Source organism: Sylvia atricapilla, chromosome 1 (genome assembly GCF_009819655.1).
Source record: "Sylvia atricapilla isolate bSylAtr1 chromosome 1, bSylAtr1.pri, whole genome shotgun sequence".
NCBI lineage: Eukaryota > Metazoa > Chordata > Aves > Passeriformes > Sylviidae > Sylvia > Sylvia atricapilla.
The window spans coordinates 16512277-16529966 of NC_089140.1; the positions used below are offsets into that span (position 1 = coordinate 16512277).

Genomic DNA, 17690 nt, shown 5'->3' on the forward strand with positions numbered 1-17690 from the left:
TTCAGTTTTCATACACTGATTTATGTTTATTCTCATTGTGGCCTTTGTGCATCAACATGTAAACATCTTCCCCATCCCCCACAATCAATAGCCCCCGCTAAAACAATTGTACAGCACAGTTTGATTTGCTCTGAATTGCATGGCTTCCTGCAGTAAAACACTTTAAACTTTTGTTTAAAAAAAATGAAAGTAGAACTTCAAAAAAAAGGGTTGTTTTAAAAAAAATAATTTTTGGTAGCTTGTGTTGGAAGCAAGTAACTTTTGAAATAAATTCAGGCACAGTCTGGTAAGTAGCTGCCAGAAGGAGTGGAAGGAGCTGTCTCACTTGTCTCTCATGAGAACCATTTCTGTCAGGTGCACCAGGGCCTCTCTCTCGGGGGACGGCCGCAGCTTGCGGATCTCGCGCGTGGCGGCGTGGCAGTAGCGCTGGGCGAGGTAGGTCGTTTGCTGCACACCATCACTCTGAGGGGAGGAGACAGAGAGCAATGGGGAACTGATCCGCCTCTCCTCCTGCCTTTTGCCTCTTCGGTCACAGGGGGAGGCTTAAAGGTCAGTAAGTACCCTAACACATTATATTCTGATGGGGAAAGAAAGAGGATTCATCCTGTAATCAGGGGAGCCCATCTACCTTCCCCTGAACTGTCAAAGTGCTAAAACAGCACTGGTATTAATATCAAACTGGAAACTAATGGTTTATCCCTTCTCCTCCTGCCCTAGAGATGTACAAAACCCCCCTGCTATTCTGAAAAATAGGTATTAATTTTGCACAGATCATTGCTCAGTCTTTTTAGACCAGAGTCAATTAAAACTGGTATGGGGTGTGCATAACTGCAGTTACAAAACACACTGGTAATTATACCACTTACACCAGCTGTTGAATACAGCTATGTCTCAGCTAAAGGCACCGAGTTCATGGATGAGCTTTTTACTGATCATGAGGATTTTATGCTATTGGAGGGAAAAAAAGAAGAAAGTTCTTCAGTACCTATCATTTCTGCTAAAAAACTGTGCCAGTAGAGAGTTGAGGAGCTCTGACTTGGCACTGTACATTGCATGCTGCTCAGCAGGTAGCTGACAATGCAGCCTTGCTATTTTACTTGAGAGACAATGAATTTCAGACTTAACAGCAGGGAGAGCAGAAATATTTGGTATCAGTCTTACCTGCAACACATATTTCCGTGCACGTTCAACATCTCCTGGCTTACTGAATCTCCTCATTATCATTGCATTCATTTCTGGAAACTAAGCACAAAGGGAGAAGGGTTTGTACTTGCCTTTGAGTTGTTTTCCATGTAGGTGCCTGCCAGGCTAAGCTCAGAATGACAGCAAAGTGCAGCTCTCTTCCCCTTTCACTGTTGTTGCTACAGATACAGCTTTAGGTTCGTCCTTGCAGTCTGCACACTATAGCAGAGCCCAAGCATTTAAAACTTAAGCCATCTCTGCTGGCTGTAGCCAAGTGGTAGCAGAAGTCAGCACCTGCCATTTTATCATGTGAAGCAGATGCTCCAGTGTGGTAACTCCTGATCTGGCTACTACCTATTGAATAATCTGTATCAGATATTCTCTCACAGATCATGGTTAGTGTTGGCACTCGTACAAGCAGCACCTCTGCCCCCACACATACAAAGAACCCAGGATGTTTGTTGTTGCAATATTGCACAGTTTGTAAAACCCCCTCATGGTAACACTGGCTACATTCTCATTGGTTACATTCTCATGTTTTCCATTGTGCTGGTATTTTATAGATGCAGATTTTTTTAAAATAAGAGAAAAATGACAACTCTGAGGTATTTTGTTTTCAGTCACATAGCATTTGTAGTTAGCATGCTCAATTCCCTACAAATCAAGAAGGTAACTCAAGGCAGTTGTTTTAAGAAAAATCACATCACTTAGCTAAATATGCAGCCTCTTTCTTCAGACAGCCTAGAAACAGAAAAACCTCTTGCTTAACAAAATAAGGCCACAATTCAAGGCAACTACTTCACAGAAGAATTCTTTTTAAGGGAAAGAGCTGTTTGTTCATCTTGCCTGAAAGGATCAAAGATGATTTTATTGCCATACACTTGTAAATAATGATCTGCTTTCCTTGCACCCCTCTGGTCCTGCAACTGCAGCTTTACAGCCTTGTTCAGGTACAAACATGTAGCACCCCTCAGTGCTGTGACATTTTCCTATTACTCATACATAGTCTTGAAGATGCATTCAGAAGTACATTCAGTGGTGACTCATACTTTATCTAAAACAAAGTCTTGGCTTTTTCTAGATCCTAGCTTCCTTCGTAGGTAATGACAATTTAATTGCAGTGTTCATGCAATCAGTTTTGACATTATTCATATTTACAGTTATATAGGATGCATATCGGATCACTTTTTATATTTAAGAACTAAAGGACATGAAAATCCCCAAACTTGTAAGGCAGAGCTGTTATTAGCAACTCTGCATGTTTAGTGGGCAGCACATCAGCATTTAACAGGAATGCTTATAGTAAAAATAAACCTTCATTCTTCAGCTGTACTCATTTAAGAGGAGCTTTAAAATTAGCATACACTAGTGTATTTTCTTAAAAAATAAATGGAGTGTTTTGTTTTTCGTTGGCTTTTTTTTTTTTTTTAATGACCTAACTTTAAATGCTGAATAAATAGGTTTTATATCAAGGTAAACATTTTTTTCACATTAATATTCTAATGCACAAAGGTGGATTTCAGAGGGAGGAGAGAGGACAGGAAGAAAAGGCATCTGTCACTGAAGATCCAGAGCACATGAACAACTAACAAATGTTTGTCAGGAAGACAACTAGAGGAGTACAGCTATATGAAAGAATAGCAGCAATACTAATCTGAAAAGACAGCCTATAATTAATAATTACACTTTGGACTGTCTCATAGTCCTGCCTCATGAGTTTTTTTTCTCAGGTACAAATACATGAAATATCTTTTAGCATCACAAGTAAGTGTCTGTTGAAGCTCCACATTTTTTAGCACCCATGTTTTGTTTATCTATCAGTTAAGTCTGTATGTAGTGCTGTTCTTCCAGTTTCTTGAAAACAGCAGGACATTTTCAGCAGAGAAGCTTTCTGGCTAATGCAGAAAACTTTGTAAGACAGTCAAGTTATCTTTCAATGCAAAAATGTACACTTCCCATCTGTCAAAGATATAAATGAGGAAAAGCATTTAAAAGCAACCTACAAAGAACAAGATTTTAAAATAGGATGAACAGGTTTTCTTTTCTTGTATTTCTATATTATGAACTAATTTATCTTGTAAAGCTAATTAAAAGACAGCTGAAGTTCAAAGTCAGAGACGACAACCCAAACAAATTAATAAAGAATAGTTTTAATTTAAAAAACGGAATATTCAACACCCACAAGACAATCAATGTCACCCATTCTCTGCCAAAATTGGGTATTTGCAACATGCCTTGTTTCTTTCTGCACACGGCTTTAGCACACACAAAAACGGTTTTACAACAACATGCTCCCTCTCTACCCGAGTGTCTCACTGTTCTTTGGACAGCTCCAATTGCTGATGACACGGTTCTGAAATAATGACTCAAGAACATGCTTGTGAATCCCCCAGATGAATATGGGGAGACGCTGAGGACATGCAGAAGGTTGTTCTCAATATGCGTTCATCTGCTTTGTCAGTTGGCTGACACTCTGTGCTCCCCTGTCTTTTCTGAGATACAGATCCATGTAAATGCCCAAAGGATAAGGAAGCAAAGAGTTGTGAATGCTCCACTTCTCCCCACAACAGGCTCTTTTAGAGGGGGAAGTAAATGTCAAAGCTGTTGCGGTTTTTTTAATGATTTAGAACTTCTCCCATGTCAAGCTCTAAGTAATTCCACTGAGAGATCATAGACAAGAGCTCGGCTGGAACTAATTGTGCCAGTTTTTGTATTGCATTGTAAAGCCTGGTAGGAAGGAGTGCTTTTTAAGCCCCAAATCTGCTTGCCTCTGGTGAACAAGACACTGGAGCAAGGACTTAAACCAGTTTGTTTCCTCTTTATGGATTAGCACCAATTTTAATGGTTTTTTTCATGCCGCACACACTTCTGTTTTCATTCTGCTCCTCCAAATAATTTTTAAGGCACTGAAAATCTTGGCCAATTTTAAGCTTGTTTTATTTATGACACTCCCTTTTCTCTTATCCAACCTTCAGACAGGAAAGCTACCCATGTTTGTAACTGGATAATATTTGAAGACAAAGAGATTAAGAGATCAAATCCAATAAATAAAGATACCCACCTAAAGGCAAGGCAGAGATTTCAATTCTTGGCCCCAGATGGATACAAAGCCCAGAACAAGGTAAAAAAGCCTACATACACAATCAAGCCTGGGAAGATGTCTCAGGAGAAAACACAAGCAAGAAGCTACTTAGGAATAACCTATGCAAAATGTGCTAAAACTCTCTGAATGCCTACAAGAGCCTAACAGTAAGTAGAGTTGTGCAGGAAGGTGTTTCTCACAACCTGTGTGTGTGTACAGAATCCATCTGAGATGGAATACTCTGATTTGTCACATGTGCCCAGGCCACTCTCATCACTGACACTGGAGATTTGATGTGTTTCAGCTGGTCCTGTGAGGAGCAGTTTACACTTTTTATTTTGAGGAAACAGCTTCCTGCTGACTTACCTGTCGACAAGCAAATAAGACAGGGCCTGTGGCTAATCCAAGCTTGAGATCTGCTGCTGTTGGTTTCCCCAGATGGTCAGCACATGATGTAAAATCCAGGACATCATCTATCAGCTGGAAAAAATAAACATACTGATTATTTAAAATTCCTTTTTTAAAAATTAGAGCTAAATACAGAATAATCCTTGTTAAAGACAAGACTTGTAGGAAGGATTAAGACGGCCCACTTTGATTTCTAAAGCACTTTGGAAACCTTTAGATTTTAGATTCCATTTAGCTCAACAAAAACACTACCTGAAAAGCTATGCCAACGTTTTTTCCATACTGGTATGCAATCTCATGAACTTTGGGATCAGGGCAGCCTAGAATTGAAACCTGAAAAGACAAAAACCCCAAGTAAATAGAAAGCTTTAGTTAGCATCCACTTTTAGCCCCTGAACATAGGTGTGACACAGCCAGCACAGGCAGGAGGGATCTGGGAAAGGAAAAAAAAAACAAAAAAAAACTGACTCAGGCACATTCTGGCTTATCTCTGTTCATGGAGACACACAAATAGCCAAGCTTACTAGAAAACAAGGCTGTACTATAGTGCAGTATTAAAACTACATTCAATTCTGCAAAGAGATTAGCTTCATTAAATATTTATCAGGCTTAGAAATTACAGTGCAAGGATAAAGAGAGAAATGTGGATGCACTTCACATGCAGGGTAGTAGTTATATACAGTCCAGTTATGGGGAAATTAAGCTAATTACATGTATAAATCAGCCAGGGGATAACTGGAGGTCAGACAACAAATAAATGGACATTACATGTCTCATAAAACATCACAAAGCTGGATGTGTTGAACCCAGTCAGGAGGGCCAGTTGATATAAGGATGATTATTTTTAAGGTGATGTTAACTGTGTCTGACTTGCTCAGGAAGATGAGTTGATCAGCTTGCAGGGAAAGGTACTGAGGGATAATTAGTGGCAAAGGAAAGACAGCAAATGAAGAAAGCACTCCAAGCTGACAAAGGTATCACTAAACTGAGACAAATGAAACATTTTACTTAAAAATACAATCAACTACTTGAGAGACAAAAATTTTGGTGAATTAACTCCACAAAACTAAAATACAGGACACTAAGGTTTGAGAATTAATATCTTGCTTCAAAGTAAGGGCATTTATGCTTTTTGCATTTATGTACTGATTATACATTTTGCAAAATGAGGTTGGTTAAATACTCCGATTTACTTCAACCTTCAATAAACCAATCAGGACCAGAGGACAAAAATCCACCCTGGTTTATTGCAGGCATTCCAAATCTGCTGTGACTAATGCAAGGAGTGAGGATACATTTTTAAGACTTAAAAATATATGTTAAGAAAACCACAATATAAATATATATATGTGTATTTATTTATTTTCCTTTTTAAAATGGTGTAAGGTAGGATCATGAAGAAAACCCCTCCAGCCCCAAAACCAACCCCAAACTAACTAAAAGGGAGTCCAGCAGTCACTTTGAAGGTGAACGTGAAGATGGGAATAAGAAACAACATTATATCCTAATAAATGTGAAGCAACTTGCACAAAATGAGAGATCGTTTCATGCATCAGTGCACTTCATATCTGAGCATCAGAACACTTCCCAGTCATAACCTGCATCTGTAGATAATAACTAAACCCCAGAGGAATCTGGATGACTGAGGAATTAACAGCATCATACATTCCCCACCTTTTTTTAAAAGAGGAGGACAGTATAGCAGGAAAATAATGCTACTTATCTCTAACAGTCATACAAAATCCTGAAGGCTATTAAACAGAGTGAACTGCAAATATGAGATATTTAAATAGATGTTGCTAGGGACTATCAAAGTAGTACAATATGCTCTTTTATCCTCCTTTTGATGTTTGTCTCTTAAATAGCAGAATTTGCCTGAAGACCTAACATCTACTGCTGTACCATGCAAACTTTTGTTTGCTTCTGTAATATAAATCCCATAATGCCAGCGTGGCAGGGGGGCTGCATCTACCCTGTTCCAGGGAAATCCTTACCTACCTCCACATTTCATTCTGTGTGGAAGATTAAAATATGGAACTCAGTGACAAAATCTTGGTTAATGGCAAAGGGTCAGAGTGGGCAGTAGCTGGCAGAGGGTGAGAGGAAGTGCTATGTAAAGAAAAGAACTTCCTCATTTAACCTGAAAGGTCATGTCTTATTCATAGACATACACACACCAAAAAAAAAAAAAAAAAAAAAAAAAAAAAAAAATTAATTCAGGAGATTTGTTTTCCCAATCATCCTCAAGTGATCAACCCTCTGACCACATCATAAACCTGCAATGACTGGGTTGAAACTATCAGGGAGTTCCCTCAAGATGCAATTTCTCAAAATGCTCTTGTAGATTGTTGCCCCCAGCTGGACACTGGCCGGGCTGCAGCCTGTCACTCCCACATGGAGTTTAACTGGAGCTGTACTGGGATAATGTTCTGGGGCAATACAGGCATTTGCAAATACAAATCAGAATAACCAAGTCAATAGAGTGATGTGTGTTTAAATGGTAAAACTCTGCCTTTGAAAACAGCCTAGGGGCTCCCCAAATAGCTTCCTTGACTGGTTCATGACAAATTTAATCTTGCAAGAATTCAGGCCTGTCCTCCACTAAATCGTGACTAGAAATTCTTCCTAATACCAAGTGGAACAAATTCTTTAGAAAAGTTCTTTGAATTCAGCAAAGTAGGACAATCTCCTTGGTGTTATTTCACACACACTGTTTGCAAAAAAACAAAAGTTTCTGTTATGTCATACAAGAGACAAGAAAACAATTTTGCCTCTTTACTGAATTTTACATCCATAAAATACCTCATCAGCTCTGGGTAGATACATCCTGCTCTGATATTTAATATGTGACAATATGGCAGCTGGAGTTGAAAGCATTTGCACATCTCTACCACTGAGTGCTCTGTAGGTCAGAGCAGAAAACCTTCTGCTGGGTCAGAATTTGCCTGGATAAACACTACAAGAGATGTTTGTTCTTGCACTAGATTTGTTGGCTCCATGGAAAGGAAAAAGCTAAAATCTTCCCCTTTTCCAGCCATTCTCCTCCATGCCCATCTCCAAAAGCAGTCAGGTTCCTGCCTTCTCATTCCTGGCACATCCACCACTGTTTTCCTAGACAGGAGCAGTGTTCCTCTTTCCAGGAGAATCACAGAATAGTTTAGGTTGGAAGAAAACTCTGAAAGTCATCTGCTCAGAGTTTATTCCACAGTTAGATCAGGTTTCTCAGAGTTGTGTCCAGTTGGTTTCTAACCACTTCCAAGGACGAAAAATCCCACACTGCCTCAGCTACATGTTGCAATGCTTGATCAACCTCATGGAGAATTTTTTTCCTCAAACCTAACTGAATTTTTCCACCATACAACTGGTCCTTTCACTGCACATCTCTCCATCCTCTCTATGCCCTCCAATTACAAGCTGGAGATGGCAGGAGGATTCCCCCTTTGTCTTCCTTATTCCAGACTCAAAACAGCTCTTGGCACAACATTAGCTCCAGCCTCTGCCCTCACGGTGGCCCTTCACAGAACTCTCTGCAGAGTGCCCATGTGTGTCCCGAGGGAGCCCAGCCCTGTGGTCTCACTGCCCTGGATGTGCTGCTGGGAGTGATGCCCCTTCCCCACATTCATCCTCCACTGCTGCGGGAATGCCACTGACTTCTCCGGGCCCCACAAACCCTCCTGGGCACTACTCTTGAGGAGAGGGTGATGGAGGCCTCCCTGGCCGAGGGAGATACCCACACAAGGCAACTATCTTGTCCTGAGTCTGCCTTTACCTGCATTTGACCTTTTCTTAAGTAATTAATACTTTAACAGATTAACCAAGTACTTGTTTGTGCAGAGTTGCACTTTTCAGTAGCAAAGATTATCTGCCTGAATATATAAGATATAGTTATTCACATCTTTTTCACAGCAAAAGAAATACCCCTAAAAGACTTACTGTATTTTAAATAAAAAGTAAGGCAGTTTACTAGCTGACAATAATATCTGATACTGCTATGCTATTACCCTACATGTGTCATTGGACATTATTGTAGCCTGCAGGTCTAGCTGGGCTGGAGGGGGATTCAATTCTGCTGGTGGGGGTCAGAGGTCTCATTTTCCTAGGCACCAGTTCCAGTGCTGGTAGGGTTTTCTGATGGAGCCCTGTGCATACACCAAACTAGGAACTGGTTAGAGCAGGAGCTCACAGGTAGATCCTGTAGATCACAGGTAGATCCAGAGCTGCAGACTACTGGTTTCTTCAGTCCCTTCCACAGCCCTGACTCACACAAGAAGGCACAAGCTTGCTCCTAATACAGAAATCAAGATTCTCTAGTGCACCTTCATACTTACCTCAAAGCAAGCACGATTTAATCCCTCATCTGAAAGTATGCCATGCAAAATACAAACAGCTTTATGAGGCTCAGGAATTCACACTATGGCAGGGTTTAAAAACTACAGAAAATCTGCTCAAGTTATTTTGCTATTTCCAGCTGGCCTGATGACTAAACAGAAATTCCACTTCAGCTTTATTGTTTCTGAATTCTTGAACTAAAGTCACCTCATGTTTCTCTGAAAAATGCCTTGCAGTAACTAAGGCCTCAATGACTCTGGGCCATCTGCCACTGTTTCCTTTTACAATACACTTTGATTGAAACTTTGGTAACATTCCCCCATGCAGAACTATTGCAGAGACTGGGATGGCTCTTAACATCTTCAACAGACTGTTTTGTCCCTAAGTCCTAATTCAAAAAATTTTAATTTAAATGCAGTAATGCTTTGGTGGCAAGAGAATGTATCAATTATAGTGTATGTCTTGTTTAGACCTTTTTCCAGGAATACTCTACTTTTCCACTTCTAAAGCATGGCACTGTGGAATTCTAAGGTGCCACCTGAACTTGTTTGACATCGTCTTTCCAGTTAATACTTGTGTTTTCTTCAACCACAGCAACAAATCAGGACTTTCCTATCATCAACAGGAACAGAATTGTTTTAAAACCCCATAATCTCTCCTCTTAGTTTTGTCCCTGAAAACAAGATATGAATACTCTTGATTCTTTAGCTGAATTATCTTTCAAGATAGAGCTGATGATCCTGCTTATAATTTTTGATACAGAAAACAGAACTCCCTTCTGATTCCATTTCCTCAGTAGCCAAAGCCATCTAAACAAAAGTATCTCAACACCCACATGCAACAAAAAAACCCCAAATCCCAAACAAACAAACAAAAACAACAAACAAACAAACACACCAAAATAACAAAACAAAAAACCCACCCCTTTTAACTGCTATCAACAGAGTTCTGGTAATCCATGCAGAAAGAAACTGAGGGAAACATACATATTCAACTGATTGATACTATTTGCAGCAAGTAAAGATTTGCCATGAAGAGAGACCTTCTCTCTCAGTTTTCCTTTCTAACACAAATTTTACAGCATATAAAATTACAGCAATTCAGCAGTGGAACAACTCAGATCAGCCACTAGAAGAAAAGCAGCCAAACACCCCCTTGACCAGCATCACAGCCTTAATATTAAGGGAAGTGCTTAAATCCTTAACTCTTGCAAGTCATGAAAAGGAAAAAGCTTAAATTAGCTCATTTATAGGGAGAATCCACCCAGTGGGAATGTGATTTCATCTATCTGCAAAGATTCTTTTAGGCAGAATGTCAAAATTAATATTAAAACTTGTGTATGTTTTTTCTCGGGTAGCAGAATAATGTGATGCTCTTTACTAGTCCAGGTGCCTACTGATATAAAGCAAGACTTGCAAGAGAAAATTGTCAGGGTCATATTGCTATTAATATGAGCAAACCAGAAGACTTAGTTTCCTTCCTCCAACTAGAATAAAAGGTATTTTCCCTCCTCCAAAGTCCATGTGTCTCATTCTATGTGATCATTTTGATATAAGCTATTTTCAACTGCTGTCTGTTGCACTAATGTACCAGTTCTTTGAGAACAAAGGAAGATGATTAACACTAGCACAGATTTTTAGTCTAATTCTCTTAGAACTCCTGCTTGCTATAGAATCCATCAGCTATAGTGCCTTTCACTAAAAAGAATAAATAAAACTCTCATTTGGGGCGAGAGTATTATGCCCCTCTATTTTCTGCACTAAAACCGAACATCTATTTTTGTGTAAGAACATAATCTTGAATTGGATCTTTTTGCAATCAAGTAAGAGAACAGAGTGACAGGGTTAGATAAAGCAATTGATAATTAAAACCCCCAGACAAATCAAGTACATGCTTCTGGTTTTTTACAATGTGATACAGAGATATCAGGAAACTGTTTTCACACAGAGGATGGCTGGGCTCTGGAAAAGGCTCTCCAGAAAAGTGGTCACAGCACTAAACCTGACAGAGTTCAAGAAGTGTTTAGACAATGCTCTCAGGCATATGGTGTGACTCTTGGGGTGTGCCATGCAGGGACAGGATTGATGATCCTGATGGGCCCCTTCCAAAGCAGCTTACTCTCTGATTCTATGAATTGTTTCCTCCCACTGTTACCATTTAAGGTCTCACTCAGCACCAATGAGTAGGGCCAGATGTCAAAGAATATTTAGTATCAAATTGTAGGCTCAAAAATGATCAACTGAGTTTAAAACCAGCGTCTCAAAGTTGCAGAATTTCATAAATTGAAGATGGCCACCATTATGATTATTTGAACCTTATTTTGATTCAATTGAGAATAATAATATATCTGTGTATAAGTAAAAAAACCACAAAGAAAAAGTGAAAACCAATATTGGAGGCTACACAGCTGAACTGTGATAAAATTCACAATCTCAACCCATTCACATTCTGGCAGAATACCATTACAAGGGTTTACTTTGAAGGGTCTCCAGAGCAAACAGCAATACTAGGAGTTTAGCTGTGAAGCTCAGAGTATGGTATGTTAACTTCAGAAGAGACAGACGTACATACTGCTTTACAACTGTTTGCTATCAGACTTGCTGTCTTCTTAAAAGTCTTCTCGAGGTAGTGTGCAAATCTCTCATTCTCATTTTCCTTGGAACCCAGCTGGAGGAATTCACCTAAAAAGTTGCACAGATGGGAGGTTTTATTTGTGGGTTTACTGCTTAGGCAAGCAAATGGGAAGATAAAATAGGAAAAAACCTTACCACGCACCAGATCTTCAATCACCTGAGTTAGAACAGAGATGATAGTAGTATTTCCAATTCGTGCTAATGCTACAGAAGCAGCTGAGAGGATGAAGTCACCAGCTAGAACAGCCTAAGAACAACAACAACAAAAAGACGATGCCTTAAGTCTTTTCCTGTGTTACTATAGACGGTACAATTTCCTTTCTCAGATCTACTCATATTATGTAACTTTTCTACATAAAGCACAAACATCTCATTTTAAGAGCCAAACCCACATAACCAAATATTGAAATCTGCGAATTTCTGAATCCCTTTCTTACAGTACTGTTTATATTTTTCTGTATAAGCAGTGTCCTCCCTGTATGCAGTTTGTGTTTGCTTATGAAGTTTTTTTGAACATTAGTTCTCTATTTGACCATTCCCTTGTGGCTGTTGCACCATGTGAACTCTGAATTGCCCCAAGTTCCTTCCTTACATTTTCTGGTGAAGACCTTTCTTGTAATGCTCTGTGAACTAAACACCAATTTCAAAAAAACTTTCCCGCTGACTAAAAACATTTTTGTGCTCACCACTGAATCTGCATTCAGAGTGTGGTGCAAGTTTAAAGTATTTTAACAGCACTGCAGAGAATGGCACATGGAATATAAAATCAGTAATAATCACAGAATGAGTCAGGTTGGAGGGGGCCACAGTGGGTCTGGTGCAAACTCTCTCAAGCAGGGTCACCCCAGAGCACACGGCACTGGATTGCATCCAGATGATTCTTGAATCTCTCCAGTGAGGGAGACTCCAAAGGCTCTCTGAGCAATCTGTTCATATTCAGGTGGAACATCCTGTGCTTCAGTTTTTGTCTATTGCCTCTTGTCCTATTACTTGAAGAGCCTGGATCCATCTTCTTGACATTGCTTTCAGATACTTATGATGAGGGCCCCTTTCAGTCATCTCTTGAGAAGGCTGAACAACCCCAACACTTACACACTTCAATCATTCATTATCTAATGCTTCCAACAGTTCAGAAAAGGAAAACACATTTGTCTCACCCACAAACCGTGCACACCTCTTCATATGTTTTCTGACATATTCCAAGACCTAGGGATAGTAACATTACAAACCTCTACGTATTTGTGCTCTGCTGAAATTCAAAGGCAAGTCTTGCATTTATTAGCAAACTCACTTTCCTCTCTCCCCAGATTTGATTAAGTGTCCTTTTTCCTCTGCGAGAATTTGCATCATCAATAACATCATCATGAACTAGACTAGCTGTATGGATCATCTCAGCAATTATGGCCACAGAGCGCTGGCTTGCTTGCACCTCCCTAAAACAAAAAATAAGAACTGTCAAATAATTAAATCAATTGTATATGCTGCAATACACTAAAAAGTCTATGAAAAACCAAACAAAAACTGTTTCTCTGAAAACAGCCGTCACAGCTTTTTCCTGGTCTGACCCCCTTCTTTCAAACCTAGAATTAGGGAGACAAGAGAAAGTAAGATCACATTAGTACTCTAAGTGCAGAGGGACGAGTCCATCCTCATTAGGCCTATTTCTACATTGCTGCATTAACAGTACTGCAAAACTCCTGCGTTACAGACTTTAATCCCTCTAAATCCAGACTGCAATAAATAGCACAGCATCAAGGATGCTTGGCTCCAAGACTGAAGTCTGGAAAACAGTAGAGAAAAGAATGCCAGGTAGCTTTATAGATGAGTTTTAAGTTTTTCTTACCTCTGTCGTTCTACCTATAAATGTGGCATCACAGACTCTCTAAAGCTGGATAACTACTAACCAGTGAGCTGGAGAGATCAGAAGGAACAGAAACCTGCATTCCACATTTGAAAGACATTACTCATAGATCTTATCCTTTATGTTATCTGATTACCTTAAAACCCCAGAGGTTCTTCAGAAGCCTGAGGAATTAACTAGAATTCTACGGCAACCACTTTAGGCCTGTAAACACCAACTACCTAACACTTATTGGAACGCAGCCTTTGAGAAGATCCAATACTGATGATTCAACTCTCACTAGTTCCCATTACTTCTTTTTTTTTAACTAGATGAAAAGAAGGTAATGAAAGAACACAGAAGCAATTATCTAGAGAACAAGACTCACAAAAAGCACATAAAAGAGCCAACCTAGCTCACATAAAGGACCATCTCCCTTAGTATCCAGCTGCCACCATCTTCTGCTATTTTTCTATCTGTTTTCATTGCGGGTTACATGCAGAATCCCAGAAATAGCTATCCCATTCAGCCTTGCCTCAAAGGTGTAACAAGTCCACATGGATATTTAAAATACCCCACACACAAAACAGTAACACAAAAAAACCCCAAAAATCCAGAAGGAAAGAAAGAAACTACTTCTGCTACATAAATACCATACTTCTGGTATACAGACAACAGAGAAAATCATACTATTTTCCAGGAGAACAGGAAAAGAACTGAAATAGAAGATAATTTCAGCTCAGCTAAGGGAATTTAAAACTTTCCTGCACTGCCTATGTCCATTAAAATGTAGTGATTAATCACAAAATGAAAGAACATATTGCAGTCTACTGACATAACACTGCGTTCTGACACCTACCTCTATACAGAATTCTGTACTGCTGTCAGTGGGAGTTCTACATCCTGAACAATAGCAGGATGAACGGGTAGCTCATAGGCTGTGAAAATATGGCTTTTACACAACAGAAAATAAGAGCTGGAAACCTTCATGGTTGTTTGGAGGCAAGTCTTAATGTGGACTAGTGATTTAATCAAATGCTAGTTCAGTGTAAAGTTTTCCAAAATAAACTACTCTTACTAAGTAGGAAAAACTTACCTTCAAAAAACTGTAAAGGTCTCCAGCCTCTTTCATACACTGTTCTCCTGTAGAGGATTCCCTTTTTCATTAATTATGTCAGCAGACTGGATTTCCTGCTGGGAAGCAGCAGTAAATGGCAACACTCACTAACACACTGAAATATTTCAGTAGTATGAAGAGAGCACAAAACCAGTTATTTCAAAAGCAGGTTCTGAAAAGTTCTGCATTATACTCTCTTATCTCTGACAATGACTAAAAATGGCACAGGAATATTCATGGTTCATTGTTTCCAGGAAGTTGTATCAAATATGACAATTTAATCTGAAGGGGTTTTAAAACTACTATTTCCACAAAGTCTCAATCAAGGTTCTTCCCTACTTTCCTACATGCATCATGTGAGACTAATTCTAGATCAGAGTATGCCGATTTTAGGGGAAAACACACAAATGCAGGATGCTTCTCATCCCCTGCCATTTTTCATTCAGCTTCTCCTGCAAAACAAAAGCAAAAACTGGCTCAATAGATAACAGGGTCCCTGCAAATCCAGTAAGTGGAAAGATGCCGTTTTTAGGTCATTCTCAAAGTGAAGATGACCCAAGATGATGCATGTTTACACAGATATTTTATACAACTAATCATGTTCTGTTTTTCAGGAGGACCCCCTGCTTGATTCAGTGAGAAGGTTTTATAGGTCTACTGCACCCTGAGATGTTTTCCATTACAGAACTTGTTTCACGAACACTGAACGAGCCAAGGCTGAACATACAGGTTAAGAAACCTCAAATATTTCCCTCCAAATATCCTTGTCCAAAACCAAAACAGACAAAAACGAACCAAAACCACCCAACAACGGTGAGGGGTGAACTCAAAACTACACAAACCAGTATTTACACTCTCCAACAAAGAGCTTGGAAGCAATGTGTTTGCCCATAAGTAAATACTACCAGTTAAAGGAGAGGAAATGAGCACAAGAACTTGCAAAATTTTTGTGCTATGGCCACAGTCCTCTAAGCATCTTTCTCCTGCTAAGGTCCTGTGGCTGGAAAGAACCAACCATTTCAAAAACAGAGCCTGTGACACAGAAGGGCATTGCAAACTAGGAGAAGCACAGAGAATGCATGTATAAACACTGGAGAAAACTGTAGAGCAGCTGACAACACGGGCTTCTGACAATGATGGCTTGGAGGAGTGAAACAAAAGGGAATTAAGGTTGCTGGCAGGTCCTATCTTTAGGAAATACTCCATCGAGTTTAGCCACATCATTTTATTTGTTTCTCACACTATTGTGGATTTCTCCCCCCCTCCAAAGTTCGTGCTGTTTCCTCTACTGTTGAACTTCTTTGGCCTTCTCTTATTTGCCTCTCTCCATTTGGTTGTAGGAAAAGAAATAAAAGCTCTCATTCGTGAACACTTCTGAAGAATACAGAAACACTAGGTCCTGTCAGGCTAAGTGATAATTCTGTGAAATTCTTCACACAGGTATGTGAAGAAATGCCAGTGGATGTGTGAAATTAAGGGTTTGCATGACCCCAGCTTAAACTGTTTACAACAATTCTTCTCTCACACAAAGCAAAGTTGCTATCAATAAGCAAGAAGCCACTGCCCAAGGGACTTAAAGACTCAGGGTGGGACTTCTGACACTTAAAACTTCAAAAGAAAAGAAACAACACACTTCAGTCGTTTACCTTTTTTGTAACAGTTCAGATAATTCTTTATACAACTGTCGTTTTCCTTATTATGACCAGAATAAAGTGTTCTCACTCTAGGAAAAGAGTTAACCCACTGAAGGTATAGTAAATACCTCACCTCATTCAAACCTGAACATAAATGATCAATGTCACCTAACCTGCAAGCAGGACTACCTGGGCATTCCATTCTCCTGAGAAATCTCAGTTCTCTCTGAAGAGAAAGAGGTCTCTTGGGATCACCTTGTAAGATCAGGACCTGTAGCCTTCCTAAATTGAATCCTGTTATTTTACAAGTAAGGAAAAATATTACCTTTTATACAAAAATTGCACAAAAGAAAAGGAAATGAAAAAGCAGGCAAAAGCATGCTGGGTCCAGCAAGTTATATTACAGTTGAGAATGGTAGCAAGATGAAGCAGAAACAGAACATCAGCAATACAAACCACAGAGGTTAAAAGAAAAAACTTTAAAAAGAAAATGCTAGGGATGAACAGCACCTTATAAACCTACAGATACTGTGGTCAATCTCTTCAATTACATATGTGGGAACCAAAGCCTCAACAAAGAAAAACAAGCCTGGGAGAAGAACCAGTATTAAGTGAGTAAAAGAATGATAAAATGCTTCAAGGGAAATGACAAATTGAAACTGGAAAAATGTATTTAAAAAAAAACACTGGGAGAAACAGAATGCAAGGCAAGTATTTTTCCTCTATGGTTTGTAGAAGAATAGCAGAGTTAAAAATATGCAGTATTACTTCTCTATATACACAACTTTCCTCACAAACATAAAAAAGTTGGAAGAACAATTTGTCACCTGGAGACAATGTTGCTTTAAGAAAGAAAAATAATGAATCAATCATAGTATCAATGTCAACTGAAGTATATGTACACACAGAGCAGGAGTAAGATAGCCTGCTTCAAGCAGCTTAAAAGCACAAGAGAAGAAAATGCCCATAAAACTTTATCAGCTCACAGGAACTGGATATGCTCAGTACAAATGTAAATTCCTTTCACACGGCCTTGCCAATCCTCCAAAGCATTGGTCACCATGCAGGAACCAACAAGCAGTACAGTGAAGACTTCTATCAACATATGGGATATTTAATTACAATCACAGGCTTGGAGAAATTAGCACAAGGCACAGAAGAGGAAAGTCAATACCCTGAGATTTCATTCCATTCCTTTGCTGAAACATTTATGCTCTTGCCACTCAGAATTTCATTCTAAGAGCAACATGACAAAGATGGTGACTCAGCCTGGTTTGTACCAGGAACATTCAGATTAATGAGGCAGCTTTTAAACACTGAACATATTTTGGAGGTGCTGATTAGAACCACAACAGATGCACAAAAGCTGCCAAATGACATAGGCATCCAGAAATCAGAGAACTTTTGCTGAGGGTTGGCTACTGCAAAGCAAACACTTGCCCCAGGCATATGTGGCACTTTCTTA

General features: G+C 39.4%; 1 protein-coding gene across 1 annotated transcript in view; it reads right to left on the bottom strand.

Moving 5' to 3' along the window:
• Positions 1 to 17690, bottom strand: part of PDSS1 (decaprenyl diphosphate synthase subunit 1) — a 23032-nt gene continuing 5342 nt past the window's right edge. Inside the window, 7 exon segments of the mRNA XM_066315927.1 lie at positions 1 to 462; positions 1162 to 1242; positions 4631 to 4744; positions 4925 to 5005; positions 11573 to 11682; positions 11770 to 11881; positions 12926 to 13067. Of these exon segments, the coding sequence (XP_066172024.1) occupies positions 322 to 462; positions 1162 to 1242; positions 4631 to 4744; positions 4925 to 5005; positions 11573 to 11682; positions 11770 to 11881; positions 12926 to 13067 (781 nt within the window). The 3' untranslated portion in view covers positions 1 to 321.